A 15,876-nucleotide genomic window follows, 5' to 3' on the forward strand; every position below is an offset into this window, starting at 1 on the left:
GTGTCTTTGAAGAACTACTGATGAGCTTAAATCTATTGGATAAATATTGGTTATTATAAAAAGACATTTATTATGAATACATAATACGCACATGTGTGCGTGCGTAAGAGCATAATGCACATATATATTTCTACTTTAAGTTCTATTTGTTCTGGGATTCCCAAGACATGAAAATTGACATCCATGGATGTACAATGGAAGTGATTTAAATATTCATGAGATTCTTTATTTTGGAGTTAAGTCTTCAGAACAAAGTGGATATAATAAGAAGGGGGAAGCTTGTTGGTCCATAGAAATGTATTGTACATCTCAGGGTTTTTTGTAACTTGCACACATTAACCTGCTTTTTTTGACTCACTGGGCATACAGAAAGAAAAGAGAATTCACAACATGCATTAAGACTTTGGTTTATGGGTAAGGTCTCTCTCCTTTTCTCTATATATCTTTGTTTATGTTTGTGTGGCACAGGAGTGAACTAACTTAATCAGATGAGATGAGAACACTTCTGTAATGAAAAGCTATATCCTTGGTGTTGCATTACTTATTGTCTATGTATCCTTAATATGGTATCTGATTGGGCCAGCTCCCTGTTCTGGTATATAAGGTTTTGAAATGCCTGTACTTGCTAAACAGCTTTCTTTTATGGGAAAGCTGTGAGGGGTTGATAATGTGATTTTATATCATTGCTCACTGTGCAGCTATCTGAAGTCAACAACATCAACAGAGAATAGCCCACTACCTCAATTTGCGTAGTGTTATCATGGGTGTCATCAGGAAGTAGATCTGTAAAACCTCCAGGTTCTGAGGAGTCCTGTCCTATGCTGGCTCTGTTGGTGTCCACTGATTTGAGCAATTCCGAATGTCGTTTCCATCTGTGGCTATATCTGTAGGAGTCCATATGCACATTTTCCTCCACTTGAGGGAAGCTCTGAACCATTTCATAAAATGCACCTATCAGATAAAGAGATAAGATAGGATTCTTAATGAAGATAAAAAGAAGTCAAAGATATTTTGTTTTTGTTTTTTATTTACAAGAGGGAACCTGGAATCCTGCTAAGAGTTTCAGAAAGCCACTCTTGGTGTTTTCCAGAATATGCTACTCCATTCATCTTCCTTCTCTAATTTTCCATTTTCTCCCTATTCATCCTGTCTTTAGTATTTCACAATCACAAGCATTCATTTTCCTGTCTTTGAGAGGTATCCAGTGAATGAGAACGTGCTGCACTTCAGATTTGAAGCTGAATAGATGATCTGAAGGGGAGACAAGTCAGTATATCCACAAAGAAGCTAAAGAAAATATATAGTGGAGCTTTGAAAGTGGACACAATATTGGCATCTCCTTAACTGAAATATATCTTTTCCTGGGATCATGCAGCCACTCTCCAACTTTTCCAAAAGGCTTAGCTAGTTTAAGAAGGTTTCACCAGTCGCCCTCTACTCAAATTCAAAACACAACACATCCAATCCCCAAAGTTTTGAATAATGACATATTGGCTATGTAATGTAAGAATGTGGTTATTAGAACATCCGATATAATTCCAATAGAATTCCTGATTTTTAGAACAAGAATGGCCAACCTTTTGGGCTTGCGAACCTTGGATAAATAATACTGTAATATTACAATTGTGGCAGAAGCTAAATTTTTCAATTTTTTTTCTTTCTAAAAATTATGAAGTGAATGTCTTGAAAGTCTTGAAAAATCTGAAGGAACTTTGTTGTCCCTTAAATCATCCACGAATTGAAATGAATGGATTTAGGATGGGGAGAATTTAGGATTTTAAAGGGATTCCATTAACGAATTAAACCTTTGAAAGGGTTAAGGCATCCCTTCTGATATTTAAACCTATCCCACCCCCTACCCCAAGGAACAAATAGTCAAAAATTTCAGAATAACTACATATAGATGGAATTTGAGGTGTAACTACAAACTTATTTTCTCCAACTCAGATCTCCCCAAATTGACAGGCAATGGTTTCAGAGAGAATATAAATCATGTCTAGCCAGGTATGGTTATATTTTTCTGCAGGTGTTCTCTGAATAACCCAACAACAAAGTGTTACAGCATAATCTCTGTTTTCTCTCTGTTGAGCCTGTTGATAGTCCTAACACAGCTGAACACTGTAGTACACATATTTATGCTAATTCACTACAAACCTATAAATTGTATCACATTTTGGTCACATACATTTTTTCTTCTTTATGTTCTTTAATTTGATGCCTTCCTAGGGAAGACAGATTTACCACTGTTATTCCTGAACTTTATCATACCTCTGCTCAAATATAAATGAACTTGGTCATAGTCATCCCAAAGTGAGCTTAATTTTCTCCATAGCTATGCAATTTTCAGTGGTGTAATGGATGGATGTTGGTAAGAATCAATGAACAATATTTCATCATAGATCCAGTCTGCTATTATATTTTGTGGCAAGGTGCAAATTAAACTTAATAGTGAATAAATAAACTTTTAGAGCAATCTCTGTTAGAAATATTTAATCAAAACAGAGCAAAGCTAAACTAAAAAAAAAACCTCAACTATTATCGCAGATAAGACTACAAGGACTGAATGTATTACTGGAAGCTACACAGTCTGGGTGTATAAGATAATACACAAGCAAATCCACTGAGCATTCAACAATCAAAATAATTTGTTATTTGCATTAAATTCTTTAAAAATAATTTTCAACTGAAAATACTTAACTGCAGGAAATGAAAATGAAAACATTTAACTGCATAGAATGATTTGGACTAGTATGCAGAGTAAGTAAGTCTTTATGTACAAATAATCTCCACAACTTTGAGAAGAAAAGACCCCTCCCAGAGGTTCAAATTCTGTACTTCTCATTCCCCTTGCTTGCTTGCTTTGAAGAAAATGCAGCAAATGACCTTTCCTGTTGGAAAGACCTTCGGCTTGTAGGGAAATTAACAAAGGACCTGACAGAGTTAATAGAGAATATCTTCAAACCCAGCACTCAATTAGCACTGCAATGTCATTCAACTTCATTGGAAACAGCTAAGAAGACATTAACGAATAATTCAGTCATAAGGGAAATACACCAACTAATTAAAACTTGCCTAGCACCTTACATGGACTGAGCTAGTGCTTTTACAATACTGCAAGTAGACTTTAGAAGCACTGGTTCAAACATGTGCATCTTTAGTGTCTTCCCATCACATGAGGAAACACACCATGAAGGTTTGTACAGCAAATATACCAGACAGTGTCTTGAGAAGAAGAAAGATTAGAAACAAGGGGGTACATAATGAATATATAATTAAGCCTGCTTTTTTTCCTCTAATGCTTTCAGCAGTTGTCCTTGAGAAGTTTGCATGAAATTAGGGAAGAAAGTGATTAGGTGGCAATTTTATTCACAACTTAGGTTGAATTTGAATTAAGACTGAAACCTTACATTACAGAAAGAGAATGACTGAAGAAGCTGTCCTGACCACTTCTTACTATTTTGAGACCAGAATTAATGAACAAGTTGTTGCATGCATTCTGGACCACTTATGCTTGTTGTTGATCAGCTCTTCACAATAAATGCAATCAATGAGAAGTACTATTGCAAGAATGCACATATTAGAACTCACTCAGTCCAGGAAGCCTTGAAAAGAATATTTTAACATAGGGACTTAGGTGAATGGAAAGAAACTGCTATTAAAAAATATATAATAGCTGTTGGCAAGGCCTCATTCAGCCTCAAAGGCATTTGTACCAAGTCATTTCCTGAAAAAACTAAAATAGGAATAGAAAACACAGAGTGGGAAAAATGAAAGAAACTTTAACTAGAAAAAATGATTAATTTGTTTTCCAGAGTCATTCCTGACAGTTTGGGTTTCTTCCATTTAGTTATATTTATTATTGTGGTTGTTTTTTTTAAATGGTGTTCTCCTTTCTGATGCTTATCTTATCATACTGTTTTTTATAGTTTGGCTTCAAATTACTTTTTTGTTACTCTGCACTGTATTTATACCACTTTCTATTTTTAAATTAAATTTTAATTTACCCGTATTTTATATTATCCAGATAATTCCTGTAAATAGGAATTCTCAATAAATGACTCTAGGTGGTGAGTGCTCAGAGTCAACTGGATTGAGATGAATGTTGTAGAAACTGAATAAATAAATGTTCAAATATACAAGAAGGAAATCAAAGTGATAATGACTTGCTTAGTGAATAATTTGATTAACCATCTGCTTCTGGTTTCTACCTTTCAAAAAAGTACTATGCAACTGGAAAAGGTACAGAAAAGGCAGCAAAAATGATCAAGGTCTGAACCAGTTGCTGTGCAGGAAGAAAATATGACTTTCAAGATTTTAAATTTAAATTACAAAATGACATAAAGGAAGAAATATAACAAATATAGATATGGTAGATATGGTGTCAAGAAAATAAAGGTAAAAGTTCTTCATTATTCAAAATGACCTGGAATATGTAAAAAGTGTGTTATGCATGTGTGTGTGAGGGAGAGAGGGAGGGGGAGAGAGAGAGAGAGAGAGAGAGAGAGAAGGGTCAGAGAAAAGGAGAAAGAGAATACAGAACATATGTGTTGGTTAAATTTTAGATTTATTGGTCTGCTTCTTTTTATTATCTTTTAGAAAATAGACTTAGATGGAGTTGTTAAAGTTTCATTTGAAGAACTCCATATAAGTGACAATAAAAGCAAGGAGAGGGTGCTTACCATCAAGAATGATAATTCACTACCCAGGTGAGACTCATCTTGCAAGAGTCAATAGTTTCCTGCTGGTTTGCTCTTACATGGATAGAATTAATCAAAAAAGGTATAAAAGGAAAACTGAGCATCACAGTGTAAAAAATAAAATCTACTCGAAATCAGCTATGTTTCCTGGATACATTCATATACTTTTCTCGGCAATAATATGAAAACAATTTGCATTCTTATACAATGCTTTTCAATTTTGCAATCTAGTCTATTGCCATGGTATTCCTTGGTTGCTTTCCATTTAAGTCCTGTACTAAGCAGGTGCTCCTGTTGAGGTAGAAATGCTGAAAGCTGTATTTAGTTTTAAAAATCCAATAATCTGATAAGAAAGGTTACACAGATCATCCTTGCTGCAAATAAGACAGGCAGCATTTTTTCAGAAGGTGAAAATTCTCACATCAATAAAAATATTTATATAATTCTTTATAATATCCTTTGGAACATCTTACTCTGTAGGGTAAGATTTGCCTCCGCCTTCCTATTTGCAGGCACTTAAAGACCTGGCTCTGCCAAATGGGGGAGCTTCACGCTAGAAGAGGCTGCTAGATTGATGGCAGACTCTATCTCTTTTTGCTCTCAGCCCACCCATCAATCTAGCAACACAATACATCCAACTTATCCTTGCTATACACATATACATTTTACTTCATCATTTATAATCTCATTAATATAATCATTACTTATTAATCTAATAACTACTAATATTTTGACCTTGTCTTTTACTATATAACCATTTATAAAGTTTATTCCATATTTTATAATATTTAGACTCTCCTTTGTCTTTTATCTCGAAAGTTAACCTATCAGATTCTGCACATGCCATAATTTTTTTTTCATATTTCTGTTTCTGGAGGTATAATTTTATTTTTCCAATATTGTGCATATAATATTCTAGCCACCGTCAATACATGTACTACTAGATATATTATTTCCTTCTTAAATTTTTCTGGTATTATTCCAAGAAGAAAAAATTCTGGTTTAAATGGACTACATTCTCCTACCATTTGTTCTATCCATGTTTGAATCAGTCTCCAATATTTTTTTTGCAACATTACAAGTCCACCACATGTGAAAAAATGTGCCAGGTACATCTTTACACTTCCAACAATTTAGAGATATCTTTTTAAACATTTTTTATTATTCTATTGTTTTACTTCGGTTTTGTTTATACTCTTTTTGTTTCTTCCTTTTTATTGTTGAAACTTTCCTAGAGTAGCCCTATGGCAAAGATAGGGATCAAATAAATTTAACAAATTAATAACATTTTTCTTTTATTACAGAATATTGTCTATATGCATAATGCTTGATTCTGCCACATAACAATCTACTGCTATACCGTTTTTATTCCCAACAATATTTATTTCAGCCTTTAAATATATAATTCAATACTTTTACATTAATTCATATTTTAATTGGTTGTGAGAGCTAATTTGGTGTAGAGGTTAAGGCACCACATAGAAATCAGGAGACCATGAGTTCAAGTCCTGCTTACGCATAAAACCAGCTGGGTGACCTTGGCCAAGATACTTTCTCATAGTGTGAGGAAGAAGACAATGACAAACCACTTCTGAAACCTTGCCAAGAAAACTACTAAGATTGTTCAGACAGTAACAAGGTGTCAACTCTGAATTGAAGGCATAAAAAACAGAAAATAAAATATTGCAAGGTGTATTTTTTTCTTGGCAAATTTTTCAAATGCTGTCTTTAGGGGAGGAGATACAAGACAATGAAAAATAAATCGTTACAGATTTCTATGTATCCAGTGAGGATTTGGCTTCAGTTCCATTTCTATAAAGGTTGCTTTTTAAACTAAAGGAGAATGCTTGGCTAGTGTGGAAAACATGATAACCACGAAAGACATTGATAAAGCTGTTGAAGAAATAGAGGGCTTTAACTTATTAATCTAAATTTGGCAATTTTAGCTATTAAATGCTTTTCTACTTCTTAAAATTGAAACAGGAGCAGCAAAATCATAACATCAGATTTTGTAGTTTTGTGCTTAAACAGCTACAACTTTTTACAGAAGGATTTATATACTTAGATTAATATTTACGTTAATTACATATTAAGCATCAAATATACTATACTGTATATTATATATTATATTTATTAAAGTGTATATGAATAGAAATTAATTACTGAAATATTGAATGAGAAACAGAAATATAATATTGATTACATTAGTATTCTGAAATAGGAATTGGTCCTTACAGAGATTAAGATAATGAGTGATACTAACGTTGATAACATAAAAAGGAACAGAAACAAAACATCTGTGATTTAATTCAAATATATTGGATATAAAAGAAATAAGAAAGATAAGATTTAATATTGCTAACTATAAAGTGATTGTATGATAATTTGGGAAAGTATCTATAAAATTTTAGGAGAGCAAAAAAAAAAAAAAAAATTTCTGAAAGAGATGACCAGCATAACGATGACCACTTTGAGGGCAGGGAAGAAAACATCCTCAAATCCATCAGTAGCAACAGCATCTCTATCAACTCAGAGATCAATAGCATGCTAAATGCAGAAAAATCAAGTCAACCACAGAATATGCCAACAATGCAATCAGCACTGATAATGATTCAAGAAACAATGGCAAAGTTACAGGAGACAATGTCCAAAAATCATGGGGAATTGACTAATAACATTCAAAAGCTGGACAATAAGGTTGATTCTATACAAGAGGCAATTCAGAAAAAAGAGTAAAAAAATTAAAACAGTAGAAGAAGAAACAGAAGAACAGATAAAAAATTAGAGCAGGTTTACCAACACATAATGGAAATAAATAAGAATTTGGAAGATACCGGCTTCCGGTTTCACGTGGCTTTGGTGGCAGCAGGAATTCGCGACTGTCCGCGATTCCTGCTGCGCTTGCCACCAAGGTGCCCCCGATCCAAATGGGTCAGGGGGATATGGCTGCCCTGTAGAGGCAGCCGAAGAGAGAGGGGAGCCGGACAGAGGGTTGGGGGTGTCACAGACCCCCTCCTCGTCCGGCAAAACCCCTTTTTCCCGAGGTGATGGAGCGGCGGTCAGTAATGGCCGCCACGAAGAAGCCTGCAGCCGGGTAAGATTGTGCTGGAGGAAGCAGGAAAAGTGAAAGTGCTGGCTGAGCCGGGTCAATCAACAACTTTTAAACACCCTGGAAACTGAATCGTTTGAATTGCTGGAAGATACACTGTATCCCTAAGAAGATCGGAAAGCGGACTTCCGGTTTGTCGGCTTCGCGAGCGGCAGGGATTTGCGACTCTGAGCGATCCCTGCTGCGCTAGCCGCTTTTGGTGCTCCGATCCGGATGGGTCCGGAGCTAGGCTACCCTGCAGGGGTAGCTGAAGATAGGGGGGATCTGGAGAGGGGTTTGGGGGTGCTGCAGACCGCCTCCCCGGCTGGCAGAACCCCCTTTTCCCAAGACGGTGCAGCGGCGGTCCGCAATGGCCGCCACAAAGAAGCCGGCAGCTGGGCAAGTATGCGCAGGAGGAAGAGGAGAAAGCTTTTGAGAGTGAAAGTTTTCTTGGTTGATCCAGGACTCTAAGATACATTTAATATAATTCCTGGAAATGATGGCTTTTTGGATGATTCTTTCCACAAGAGGAAATAAGCGGCAATTTTGAGGTGCTGAAAGGAAAGTTTATTCTCCCTCCCGACGGAATTAATAAGTGGATATTGAGAAACCTGTTTTTTTTCAGGTAAAACTAGCTTTATGGGATAAGTCGGAAGGGAGAGGACAAAAAATATATTCATCTGGTTTGATTTTGTTGGAGGAGATGCCTTAAGGATTTGAAGACAGAAATATAATTCCAATAAGGCTTTAAAATACAGATTTGGATTTTCTTTTCTTTTTTTTTGTCTGATACTACCCCTGGAAGAGAAAGGGAGAATTTTGTCTTGGCTTGGATTGATTGAGGATTTTGGGATTGGTTTTTTTTTTTTTTTTTGGAATATCTTGGTTGGTGTAAGAAGAAAGAGGGAAAAAAGAAAAGAAAATAAAAGATCTATAATGGCTTTTTCTTTTGAGGAACTGAGGGAAGAATATGAGCAAACAAAAACAGATGGTAAAGATGGTATGGAAAAAGCCTTCCTTTTTTTAGAAATGGTGCTGGTTAACTATCAACAAACAATACAACAGATGGAGGCAGAAGAACAAGAAGACGAAGACGCCATCTTTAATGAATCCCAAAATTTAACTAAGAAAGAAGGAAGGAAGAAAGTGAGGAAAATGAAGGACTTAAGATCTAAAAAAACATTCAAGAAAGAGAAAAATAAGATGCAAAATAAATATAATGATAGTAAACAAAAGAAAAAGGGAACACAACAGAGAAGGGATGCCAGCAAGGCAGAGGCTAGAAGAAGGGGGTTAGGAAGATTTGGTGGGGAAGAAAGAAAGGGGAAAGGCGGAGAAAAGCCACAAAGTTTTGAAATTAGATGGGAAAAGAGGAATTTTTTTTAGGGACAAACGGTAAAGTACAATTTTCTTAAAAAAGATTTTGCAAGGTACATAAGATGGTATTGTAACATCTGTATTAGAAATAGAAAATTAGAATGGTTTAAGAGTTAATAAGAAATTAAAATGTTGAAATGTTTAATAATGATTGATTTTAAAATTTAATAAAATATTAAAGGGAATGTTTAGAATATTGAGTTTTAATTAAAGAGTTTAATATGACTATGGTATTGAGGTTATTATAAAACTATTATAGTAGCATTTGTTTTTTGAAAAGGCAATGGGAATGTTATAATTTAATATTTAGATTTATTATTTATCTATGTATTTAATCATTTTGGATTTATTACTCCGTTTTTATTATTATTAAAAAAATTAATTAATTAGTAGATAGAATGTACCAAGCAGAATCAGATTGGGTATTAGGTGTTATTTTAAATGTTAATCTAATTAATTTAGGGGGAGGATAGAAAGGCATCATACTCTGATTAGTGATTTCAGGAGAAATTCTTTTTTTTTTTTCATTATAAGGAATGAGATAGAGGGATAATAAAGAATGGGCAAAAGATACAAATATAATGATTTAAATTAAGATGGATTAAATAAAATAGAATTATGAAGAGTGAAATGTGTGGAGAAGTTTATATAGAAGATATAGAATGGTAAATAAAATAGGTAATGATATGTAAGATGAGCATGAATATAATTGAAGCCCATATAAAGAGAGGTACCTGGGGCCAAGTTACTTTCCTAAAAGATTTTTTATATGTTTGTTTGTTGTGTGTTTATGTATTTGAGAGTATTAATAAAACCTTGTAGAAATACAGAATGAGAATAATGGTAACCAAGTCAGAAAGAAATAGATGAAATAATAATAGTGAAATTGAATAAGAGTAAAGAGAAGTAAAGAGAAATTGGATAAGAGGTATTTTTATGCTCATATGGAAATGGCTTAAAATAGAATTGTATTGTATAAAATAAGGTTTTATCTGACTTGTAAAATTTATAATGGAAAAAGGTTCAAATATGTAATGGTTGATGATGATTTGTTTGTCTTTGAAATTAATAAAATTTGCTTTAAAAAAAAAAAGAAGATCGGAAAGCGGCGGAGAAAGCTGTCAAGGGGAAAGAAACCTTTCTTTTCTTCACTCTCCCACCCCATAGAAACAGCAGACGAAGATTTGGAAAATTTATTTGGGCACTGAAGGTAAATTATTTTGAAAGTTAAAGCCAAGGGATAAAGGATTCCTGGACATTGGATTTAATAACTTAAGAAATTGGAAAACTCTTATTGGAGATATGGATTTCTGAACACTTAAAAGAAAATTGTTGTTGTAAGTGGGAAGGGAGAGGAAAAAAAATTGGAGCAGAAGTTGAAAAAGGAGGAGATTGCCTAGAACTTTAAAGAAAGATATATTGTAATTGGATCTCTTTGATTAAACAGTAACCCCAGAAAGAGAAATAGAAGAAAGAACTTTGGTAACTTTGGAATTTTTTGCAATTATTTTTGATTAAAAATACTTGGGTGGTTGTTTTGGAAAAAGTTTTTCTCTTCACGATGCAATCGCTTGTGGATGAACTAAAAATTGAATATCAAAAATATAAAAAAGAAAAACAAGATGGAAAAGATACTTTGGGCACTCTATTTCAATTTCTAGAAATGGCGGTAAGCACTTATGAAAAGTTGACTACGCAGCAGGACGACTGGGACAAAGAAGAAGAAGAAGCCATCTTTGATGAACAATGGGTTCTTTTTGGGAGGAGGAGAAAGAGGAAAAGAAAAAGGGATTTTAAGATTTGAAAAAACAACCAAAAAAGAGAAAAATGAGATGAAAGGTGGATACAAGGTTAGAAAACAACAGAAAGGGAGTAAGAAAAGTGAGGAGGAGAGACAAAGGGGTAAAAAGGGCAAGGAGAAGAATAAGCAAGAGAGAAAGGAGGGGATGAGAAGCCTTAATGGTGGGAAGCAAGACTTAAAGAAACAAAGCTTATTTAGAGACAATGGGTAAATCTAATTGAAAAAGGGATTCTGGAAGGTACATAAGATTGTGTTTTTATATGTGTATTTAGAGTAAAATGCTTAAGATATAAATGAGTATCAATATATATGATTAGCTTTTTAATGATATGGATAGTGGTTATATATGATTTTATTTAGTTATTGTTATGTTTTTACCCTTTTCATAAAATTTATTGTGTAACTTTAGAATGTACTAAACAGAATCCCAATATAAATTAAGTGTTATATTAAGTAATTTTAAGCTAGGGGAATGAGTCAAAGGCGTCACTCCAATCAGTGTACAGGAGAAGTATATTAAAAGAGAAAAGATGAATGGATAGATGGAAATAGAACAGACCAAGAATGATAAGTATTATGAACTGAATTGAGATAAGATAAATAAAACAAAGTTAAAAAAGATAAAAGAGGGAAGAAGCTATATAGAAAATTGAAAATGGTAATAAGATATGGAATGATATATAAAGTGAATATGATTTTTGAACTTGTGTCTGTGCGAAGAGTTTTTAGCCCGGGATCAAACAGCCTTCAGAGAAGATGTTTTATGTTTGTTTGTTTTTTTATGTTTTGTATGTTTGTGTATTGTTTATGAAAGGCAATAAAACTTTAATTAGCAAAAAATATAATTTGGATAATAGAATGAAAAGGAGAAGTTGGGATAAGATACGAAGTTGAATAGATAAAGTAAATATCTATACTACAATTTGGAACTATTTTGTACGTTCTATTGGTTTTCTTAGAAATGATTTTTTATGTTATTATGCCTTGATTGTTTGTGTATTGTTTTTGTAAAACTAATAAAATTTGTTGGGAAAAAAAAAGAATTTGGAAGATACCATGATCCATTTGGAGATGGACCTTGCCTCTTTATATTTACAATTTCAGAACATAACAGAGGCTAAGGATGAAGACCTGGGAAAATTGATGGCAGAACTGATAGCAGAAACCCTGGAAAGAGATAACCAAGTTATTATAAAAGAGATGGACAAGGTTTACAGGGTCCAGACTAACTATGCCAAAAGACATCGGCTACCTAGAAAAGTGCACATCAGATTCGCCTGGAAGAATGTCAGGGACATAATATATAAAATAACAAGGGAGGTGCCCATAATGTATAAAGACAAAGAAATTTTCACTCTCAAACAAATAGCAAGGCGAGTTTGAGAACAACGCAAAGATTATCGATACCTGACAGTACCATTAAGTAAACAGAACATCTTGTTTCAATGGATCATCCCAGAAGGCATGCTGGTTTCATGGCAAGGAAAAAAGATAAAAATAGATAACCTGGACAAAACCCAAGAATTTTATGACCAACTGATAGGAATGGAAGAAAACGACAGCAGTAACGAGAAGTTAGAGGAAGGAAGCCAGGAAAAAGGCCAGTTAGAATTAGAGATAGAAGACCAGGAAGACAAAGCAAAAGAAACACAAGAAATCCAATAGGAAGAAGGCATTAGAACTAGAACTCAAAGGAATAAAAAGACCAATAGAAATTAGAAACAGATAGGCTAACAAGAACATGGAAAAAGAGCTAGATAGGCTAACAAGAACATGGAAAAAGAGCTAAAACTATTGTCAATGGGTTAAATGCTGTAGTCAAGAGAAAACAAATACTGTCAAAACTGGTTAAGCAAAACATAGATATTGTGTGCCTCCAAGAGGTACATATCAAGAACCAATATAAAAAATACTTAGAATTTAATTAACTGGGGAAACTTCATACTGCACTGGCGGAAACAAAAGGGTGGTGATGATATACATTAGGGAAGAAATAGAAGCAAGCAAATTTATGCAGACATCAAAGGAAGACTATTAATATTAGAAATAAAGATAGGACAAAGATAGATGTTACTAGTAAATATTATGCACCTAATAAAAATCAAAAAGAATTCTACCAAAAACTCCATGGACTTTTTACAGAAGTCATTGTTTAGCCTGATAGCTTCCAGAAAGCCACTGGTTTCCTGAATCAAAACATACTGCACTGGCAAACATGTTCCACTTTTAATAGGTTCCTTGGATGCTTTCAATGTGAGAAACATTGCTTCTATTATAATATGGGGTAAATTACTTTTTTTATCAACTTACTACTTTCTAAGTTAATACTGTTTCCCAATATGACATAAATGGTTGAATTTTTATTCATGTACTTGTTCATGTTACCTTTGCCACATCTCATACAATTACAATTCAAGTGGTTCATAAACACATTACTAAAATGTCTTAATACAGGTCTCTCTCTGTGTGTATATATTTATATATTTATATACATATACATATATATATATATATATATATATATATCTTTATATGTTTTCATAGATTTTCATGGGTACATGGTATTTCAATACCATACAACAATTGCCCAGCCACATACATTGGACAAACCAACAGGAGAATAAATGCATGCACTGCAGAACACAAGAACGCAGTCAGAAAAGAAGAAAATACTTCCTCCCTTTTCCAGCACCTTAAAGGACATGAAATTAATTTTGAGGGAACCAAATTAATCTCCAATACTGAACACTCCAGCAAGAGAATAATCAGGGAAGCCATCGAAATAGAGAAACACCCCCATAACATGAATAAACGGGACGATGCCTCCTGCCTACCAGAAATCTGGAAACTAGCCCTTATCAACAAACGAGTCCCAGCCACGAAAACCAACACCGGACCCAAAACAACACATGACACCACCACCATTCTCCCTCACCAGACTCAAATCCAAATCCATCCCATAGACAAAAGACAACCACCGTCCAGAAACCAGACGACGGCTGTATCACCAGCTGCCACACCCCCGACCCCCAAACCAAGCAAACGAACACACGCCATGAACACATATCCAGGCCTCAAACTTGGAGCCAAACCAAAACCTGAAACGTCACATCACAGCCACCCGCTCAGGATATCACATCATGGAACTCAGGAGGTTACACCACAAAACCTCAGGATGTTGCAACACAGTCAATGACCCAGGAGATTACAGTAAAAGAAGAAAAAAGTACATGGACAGGTGACCCACTCAGCTTCTGAGCAGTTTTATACCAGCTGCAGCTGCTTGACCAAGGACCAGAGTTATACTACTCAGAGCATATATATAGTACTAGATGAAGTTGACTGTTGGTGGATATCTGTAGTAACCTAGCTAGGGTTGCAAGAGTTCCAAATTTTCTCCCAGAATACACTACATGTGAACTGATCTTCTGACACTGCTGAAAACAAAGGACTAGGCAGGAGTTGCAGTTATAGCCTTTGCTGATTTTCTAAAGAATGAAGGTTTCTCAGATTACCCTGGATTAGCCACTGCGGAGTGGGAGACATTTGTCTAATAAAGTATCATTTTTTCTTTTTGTAAACTGATTTTTCATCTTTCCCCTTCTTTCCTGTCCCCAGATAGTTACTCTTTTTTTTTTTTTTACAATAGTCATCCAAGATTCCTTTCCTTCTTCTTCTCTCTCTTTACTCATTCTGCTAAAACTAAGGGAAAAAACTTTCTTGGTGTAGTTGTGATTGTGTGCTTCATATATGTAGACAGGGTTAAATTAATTTTATAAATAGGATGACTTAATATAGAAGTAATTAATTTTAACTAGTATTTTGATATTAATTAATATTATTCTTTTGTCCTATTCTTTTTTAGCATATGACCTTAGGTATGCACACAACTTCCTCTCCTGCATGCAATATCTCACAAGGAGAAAATCTTCAGTTCTGATTTTACGTGGAATGGATTTCAGATTTATAAGGAAGAGAAGTATGTACTTTTATGTTTATATCTGTTTATAAATTCAAGATCATTTCAGATTATTTCAGATGAACACATTATAATGGTTCAGAGGCACGGATACTTTGCAAAACTCATTTTCAAATAATAGTCGCAGCAGCAACAACAACAAACAAAGCCTTAGTAAATAGAAATCTTGAACAGATAGCTTTTTTCCCCATGTCTTTGAACTAATTTTATCTGGCAGAGAAAAATAAACAGCTGTTTTGGGGAAAACAAAAAATCTCCCAATATATTGTTACAGAATGTAACAGAGAAAAATTGGAATTAGGGATTGATCCAAACTTAACACTCCTGTTTTTGCATTCCCTAAATTCATTACTCTTTCCAGATAAGAACAAGGATTTATTTATTTTGTTCTCTTTTGCACACACTACTTAAATCTCAGGATTTATAATAGAATCCAGATTTAAATCCAAAAAAATATTACTGTAAAACAGGAACAACCAACAATCAAAAGTCTGTTGAGAAAAAAGTGTTTTAAAGGCTTTTTTTTTTTAAAGAAAGAAGACAGCCCCCTAAACAAAACAAAGAGGACATTCCAAAGACATTGAATCTGAAAACGAAGATATAGTTTATGCCAGAGGCAAGCAAACCTTCCCAGAACAGAGGCTGTTTTTTTTAATGTGTTTTGCTCAAGATTGGAGTGGTGAAGTGAGTATGTAAAATGAAGTAGAGAGCACTACATCCTATAAAATAGGTGACTTGAGATTATTCTGCTTATTTTTAGCTTCACAAAGAAGCTAAAATAAATTGATTTATAATGATTTGATTTATAATGATTTTTAAAATATGTTATACACACACACACACAAAATTATTTACTTTGCTGTTAATATTTGAGAGGTGATATCAGAATGGAATCTGGTGTCTAAAAAACCCAGCAATTTGATAGACATATAAG

The 15,876-nt window shown here is 34.1% G+C and overlaps 1 protein-coding gene across 7 annotated transcripts in view; it reads right to left on the reverse strand.

Moving 5' to 3' along the window:
* Positions 1–15,876, reverse strand: part of PLXDC2 (plexin domain containing 2) — a 351,404-nt gene that overhangs the window by 162,087 nt on the left and 173,441 nt on the right. For all 7 annotated transcript variants that reach the window (XM_087947512.1, XM_087947513.1, XM_087947511.1 and 4 more), the window contains one exon: positions 740–951. In XM_087947512.1, the coding sequence (XP_087803638.1) occupies positions 740–951 (212 nt within the window). The remainder of the gene's footprint in view (positions 1–739; positions 952–15,876) is intronic.

Source organism: Notechis scutatus, chromosome Z (genome assembly GCF_049901735.1).
Source record: "Notechis scutatus isolate UNSWTSFEM ecotype Mainland chromosome Z, rNotScu1.2, whole genome shotgun sequence".
Taxonomy (NCBI): Eukaryota; Metazoa; Chordata; class Lepidosauria; order Squamata; family Elapidae; genus Notechis; species Notechis scutatus.